We start from the raw sequence: 6,318 nt of genomic DNA, 5'->3' as shown, positions 1-6,318 counted from the left end.
ACACAAGCTACCAACGGCTAGTCAGACAGAGAAAGTGGGCATGCCAGGACAGGAGCACGCCGCATTTAATGACTAATAGGGTGAACGCACCACGACATAGACCCAAGTTAGTCAGAATGGCCACAATCTAGCATGGTCGGCCTGTAAGATGGCAGAAGGTAGGAAGACGGTACAACCCGAGTACGAGGTAGCATGACCATGTTCAGCTTGAATCACCCACCACAAGGCCTCACTCAATGCACCAAGAGGCTACCATTAACAGTTGTTGGGGATCACCATAACCAGGTATACACTCTCCCCTATGAGGCGAGTTCACTTAATATTATTTTTCTTTGAGGCCTACTATAAATCAGTCATTATTTGACTACACAACTCGATATTTTTTTATTTTTTTTAACTTTATGTCAGATCCATCACCATCACCATCACCCTAAATATCTCACTCCCTCCCTCTCTCCCTCCTCAATATCTCTCCTCAGCCCCTCTCTCTCTCCTCAATTCCTATCTCTTCTCGGCCTCTGTCTCTTACCTCTCTCTCTCTCTCCTCAAATTTCTCCGATCTCTCTCTCCTAAAGTTTTGTTAAAAGGGAAGAAAAGAACTAAGAATAAAACCACACACCTGGTGTGGGATCAGCAACCATCGAGATTCGAGTTTTTCTTTTTCTTTACCTCCTATCTCCTTCCTCAGAATTTAATCCTCAAGATTTGCACTGACTTAAACATTGAGAGTGACCCTCACCACTCCGAGCTCCCATCTCTTCCATTCTTGCTTGGAGTTGTTCGGAGAGCGAAACACGACATCAACACCGAGTGTCAACAGAACCCTGAGCTTTTAGATAGTTATCTCCATGTTTATTTTCTGAAACGTAAATCTTTTTCCCTTTCCTTTATTTTTATTGTCGGGTGAAGTGATTTGCTTTGCTCGAACCGAAGTGCTTTTTCCTGATCCGGGAAAGCTGGTCGAAATTGTGTTGTAAATGGGAAAAAATGCGTTTCTTTCAGCTTTTTTCTTCCTTCTGATCCTTGTTGATGTTTCCGATGCTTCCTTGCTCTCGAGTTTCAGAAAGCTGGTGGGTGCCGCGCCTAAAGATGCTAACGCCACAACCATTCAAGTAAGCAAATTCTCTTCATCTCTTTCTATTTGCTTTGTTTTTGGGGTTACAAACTCACGATAATAGTTGAGAAACGGTTTCTCTTTTAAAGAGTTCTAAGCCAACCGATGGGTCAGAGAATAAAGGACCGAAGCCTCTGGTACACGACAAGTCAACCCAGGTGGATCCCAAGGGTCTTTCCAAGGATTTGAGTAGTAGCAATAATACTAGTAGTGAGAATAACAAGGGGAAGAACAATGGAACAGATCAAAACAAGAAAGATGAGGAGAAGACCGATCCTTTGCAAACAGAGAGCACTGATAATTGTGATGGGTTGGTCGCTAAGAGATGCAACCGGGATATGACTGCCTGCATCCAAAGCATTCAAAGTGGTAAATCCATAGCTCTTCGTTATATTTAATATAGTCAATTGTGTTTCTTCTGAATTTTGATTACGTTCTGTCTGCTTAGAATAATAAACGCATCCTTCGATCTCATGGCATTGCACAAGATACAAATATAAACTTGCTTTTGTATTTATTATGAATACTATGATGTTCAACAAACATTCATGGTTAAAAGTTAACCATACGTTAGGTACTGAAGTAATGCCTTCTTGACTAAATATTTTTATCATAGCAGAGGAGGCTTTGATTCAAATTGTATAACTCAACTGAGCAATTCTCTAATCCAAAGTATATCGAGCTGGAACCTGTTATAAGGTTTTCTTCCTTTTCGTGGGTTTTCCCATCATAGAGATTGACGTAGGATACAAGAGAATCAAGAAAAAAGTAAGTTTAAAACCTAGAAATCCGTAAATATGGTTTAAATTCAATTTTGGGCCTCATTGTATCCTTCGAGGCTATAGTTTTTACAGAAACATGTTACTCTGATCATGCTTTGTTGTGAAAGTGGTTATGGCATTATACTTCAAAACCTGAGAGTTACTAGAAAATGGTTTTGGATGCGAAATATGGGTGTAAGTGGTGTGGATGGTGTTCTTTTGCAAGTAATAGTTCATATGGTATTGGTCTCTAGAAAATCATTCAGAGGGGTTGGAGGAGTTTTCTTGCCTCACTAGGTGGGGGGATGATTCTAAGATAGGGTTCTGGTCTGATGCGTGGTGTGGGACAAGGCTCTAAAGTTGGTTTTTCTGGAATTTTTTAGTGTAGCTCAGCTTAAGGCAGCTTCAGTGGTGAATCATTTAATCTTGTCCAACGGTACTTACCAATGGGATGTTGAGTTTATTTGAGAGGTACATGATTAGGACGTGGTGATTATTACTTCTTTTTAAGATGCCTTGTACTCCACATGATTGTGAAGGGAATGGGTGGATAGGCTTTGTTGGAATCAGTCTATAAGCAAGGGAAGTTTGATGTTAGCATAATCTCCTCCGAGCATATCATCTTTCCCTTGGAAGCAAATTGGAGGAATGAGGCCCTGTTAGGTGTATCTCTTGTACACTACCTGTGTACTTGGTTGCACCATTGTGCTTAGTAATAAAGATCTTCTGACTTATTAAAAAAGATGCTACATTGAGAGTGACATTCTTTGTTTGGTAGGGAAGATCCTTTCTTTTGATATCTTTTTTTGATAGGTAATCAAGAAGTTTTATTCATCTTTTGTTTGATAATTTTGAAAAAGAGGCACGTTATATGGTGGATTGGTGTTGTACATGTAAGGAATGGGGAGACTATTAACCATCGTTTGCTTCAATGTGAGGTAGACAGTGTGTCATGGAACTTTATTTTTGGGTTATTTGGGCTTGATTGTTGTATCCTGTATTATAGTGGTAGACCCCTTGGTATGTTGGAGATGCATTTTTTATAGTTCTGAGATGGCTACTTTATGGAAGCTAATCCCATCTTGTGTTATGTGGTATATTTAGAAGGAAAGAAATGACTGGACTTTTGAGGATTGTGAGAAGATGGCCACAAAAACCAAGGATCTGCCCAATCTTGTTTTTCTGTTTCTAATTATCTTGAGTTTTACTGCTCTTCCCTATCTCGATTAGGTGCACATCCTGTATTGTACCCATGCACATAGATTACATCTTTTTTTTCCCCAATATAGCTTTACTTATTTATAAAAAAGGGAAGGGTATTACTTTATTGTTTGTCTGTGTAGGTGTTATAAGTAGCTATTGCATCAGTTTTTTTTTTGTATGTGAGAGTATCAATAAACATTAAAATGCATATCTATCCAAACCTTTACCATTCAATGAATTGAGAAAGCCTCAAATGTACTTTTTAAACTGCACATAAAATCATGCACCATTAACTGCTGTCAAAATTGAGGCTTATCTGGTTTTGAATGAGAAACCATACATTTTTTCTTCTGCCCCTTTAAAACTTCAAAACCACTCTCTTACTAAGCTTTGGCTCACTAGATAATAAAATTTAGGCAGCCGTAGTCAACCTGTTATTGCTAACAGGTTGGTATCATGTGTTTGTCACTTAACGGGCAGAAGACATGATGGTCACACATATGGCATTATGCATGGCTTATCTCTGTGAAATTACTTGAGGAAAAATCTCCATGCCTATATTTTGGGTGTTTTCATTTCCAGTGACTTGTTGATCATAGCCTCTGCATCATTTTGAGTTTTTTCCCCTTTTATGGGTCATTTGGAGTGTTTAAAAGTGCCGTTTTTCCAATATCTTCTGGAAAGCCATTTTCTGACAGATATGCTCTACGTGTTTTCAAATGGGACAACTCATCATGCCATAATATCTTTTGTAAGAAATGGATTTTTTTCAAATCCATTAACTTCCACTGCTTGATTAGAAAAAATAAAAAATCCACTGCTTGTGCTTTGCAACAAATGAAACATGGGAGGAAAAGAGGGGAATCAGAAGATTAAAAAAATAAAAGGCAAAGGAAGTGTTAAAACAACAGCTCCTCCGTTAAAGTGACTCTTTCTTGATCAATGATTACTTGGTTTTTTCCTAGTTTCTCTACTTCAGATAATGCTCTACCGTCTTTCACACCATCCAAACCTTGTAACTCCTCCAAGAGAGACTTCTTCTGATGGTCCACACCAAAGAGTTTCTCATTCCAAGTCCTTATACTATCCTTCAAAGCCTTTAGTTTACAGGACAAGATAAAACTTGTTCCTTGAAACTAGTGGGATGGCCACCGTTGTCTTACCCTGTCAACACAACTCTCTTTTTCAATACCTTGTTCTTTTGGGCAGCCTTTATAGATTCTAAGGGGATGAGTTCTCATGATTTTCTTGTTTCTTTTTCTATTTCTAGTTATATGTTTCTCTTGTATACTTCTTGTGTAATTAGGCTATGCCTTTTGCATTTTTGAATAAAATCTTAAATTACTTAAAAAATGCAATTTATTCTGCTACGCCCAGTTAAAGCAATCTACTGCTCAGTTTTGTATGCTGCTTATTTACCTATCAAAACATCTTTTTTTGCATTATGTTTATTGGCATTGTAAATTCAGAGCTGTATGTTGCTCGACACAATTCTATCTCCGCATATTTGTTGAAGAGATGAAAACTAATTTAATTTTCTCCCTTTAACGTGTAGCAGGGTCCAAAGAAGTAGTTGTTCTAGTCCAAAACAAAGGAGAGAGTACTTTGAAAGTGAATCTTTCTGGGGAAAGCATTAGTAAGAATCTGGAAATACCCAAACATCAAACTAAAAACGTATGGATCCTTATCTGCCAATCTCTTGTTCTCTTCTTGATTACCCTGATTATGTTGTTATTTCCTCCGATCTTCACAGAACGTAATGGTAACTCTTTCTTTGTGCGTAAGATTTCAATTTGAAGGCCATATTGGGCTCTAAGCTGCATCAATTGGGAATATTTTCTTCTCTTCTATCTTTTTCCCTGAATAATCTTAAATAAACCTATTTGTTTGATGAATCTATGTGTCTGAGTAACTAATGTATGCCTACCAGAAATATGTTCCATCTTTCAAGGTTTTACCTTAATTTATTGCCTAAGATTTGGGGAAAGGAGGTGGAAAAGTTAGGATGAATAGGGAAATAGTTATTTTCCAGTAGTTTTTGACTGAAGTCTGCAATGAAAGATAGTGCTCTCATTTGGCCAGATGAGCAAACGCTTGTTATTGGGTTCTAGATCTTGCTGTCATTTGATCAAATGTTTTTAATGGATTAGACTGGAGTTCTTTTCATGGTTGACTAAAAAATCCGGTACTTTTTGCTTGTTTGTTTTGTAGATCACTATCTCTCTAACTAATGGCAAAAGCTCCAAACTCTTATTAAATGCTGGAAATGGTGACTGCGAGCTTGACGTGCGCCCTCTTGTAGAAGCAAACGTTTACATGCGTTTTCCTTCTTTTGATAAACTGTTGACACCAGTAAATGGTGCATACTTGTTGATTCTTACTGTGCTAGTCTTTGGAGGGACGTGGGCTTGCTTTAAACTTAGGAAGAGGAGACACCATGGTGGAGTCCCATATCAAGAGCTTGAAATGGGTTTACCAGAGTCTGTTTCAGCTATCAATGTGGAAACAGCAGAAGGTTGGGATCAGGGTTGGGATGATGACTGGGATGAAGATAATGCAGTGAGGTCACCAGGAGAACGTCATGCAGGAAGCATTTCTGCGAATGGCCTTACTTCTAGATCTTCAAATAGAGATGGATGGGAAGATGACTGGAATGATTAGTTAGTTGACGGCCAAATGGGCCAGAAGAATTGTTTTTGCTAAAGGTAGGCAAGTTAGCAGAGGATGAACAAGATGCTAAAAAAACTCAAATCTACAACAAATATAAAACTTTCTTATACTGGGAAATGAAATACGTCCCTGCTTTTCATAACTCATCATCTGTACAGTATTCTTTAACTTCATCTATATAGTGATGATTTATAGTATTTTTCTTATCTTGATTACATAGTACTTGATCTCATTTTCAACTATGTCTTGTAAGACTTTTGAGATGGAATTCTATTTCTATTCTATATATATATATATATATATATATATATATGCATCCTCCCAAGATAATCTAAATTAATAGCGATAAATAAAAAGTAGGGGAAAAAGAGGACGCACTACCAACTTCAGTCTTGAGTCTCTGACAATGTACGTAACTGATTGGATCAAATATTCATTAAAAGGAAAAAAAGGCCCTTTATTGAACCCTTGAAGATGTCGTATCCTTCCATCCATAGTAAATGGTATGAACCGTGGTGGATGTTAGATCAATGTCTGTTCTTTCATCATTTTGGAGCCATTACTTCAGTC

General features: G+C 37.8%; 1 protein-coding gene across 2 annotated transcripts; it reads left to right on the top strand.

Moving 5' to 3' along the window:
* Positions 1 to 436: 436 nt before the first annotated feature.
* On the top strand, positions 437 to 5,954 carry LOC108990025. 2 transcript variants are annotated; one of them, XM_018963868.2, is made up of 4 exons: positions 437 to 1,112; positions 1,204 to 1,483; positions 4,637 to 4,752; positions 5,290 to 5,954. In XM_018963868.2, the coding sequence occupies exons 1-4, from the start codon at positions 978 to 980 to the stop codon at positions 5,737 to 5,739; spliced, it is 981 nt and encodes a 326-aa protein (XP_018819413.2). In that variant the 5' UTR covers positions 437 to 977; the 3' UTR covers positions 5,740 to 5,954. The 2 variants fall into 2 exon arrangements, with proteins under 2 accessions (XP_018819413.2, XP_018819412.2); XM_018963867.2 differs by having other exon boundaries at positions 512 to 1,112; positions 4,634 to 4,752.
* Positions 5,955 to 6,318: the final 364 nt, after the last annotated feature.

This window comes from Juglans regia, chromosome 4 (genome assembly GCF_001411555.2).
Source record: "Juglans regia cultivar Chandler chromosome 4, Walnut 2.0, whole genome shotgun sequence".
NCBI lineage: Eukaryota > Viridiplantae > Streptophyta > Magnoliopsida > Fagales > Juglandaceae > Juglans > Juglans regia.
This window is presented reverse-complemented; position numbering and strand designations above follow the sequence as displayed.

Coding starts and splice junctions, on each gene's coding strand:
- LOC108990025 (XM_018963867.2), top strand. CDS start 978: ATGGGAAAAAATGCGTTTCTTTCAGCTTTTTTCTTCCTTCTGATCCTT. Junction 1,484..4,633: donor CATCCAAAGCATTCAAAGTG/GTAAATCCATAG, acceptor TTTAACGTGTAG/CAGGGTCCAAAGAAGTAGTT. Junction 4,753..5,289: donor CCAAACATCAAACTAAAAAC/GTATGGATCCTT, acceptor TTTGTTTTGTAG/ATCACTATCTCTCTAACTAA.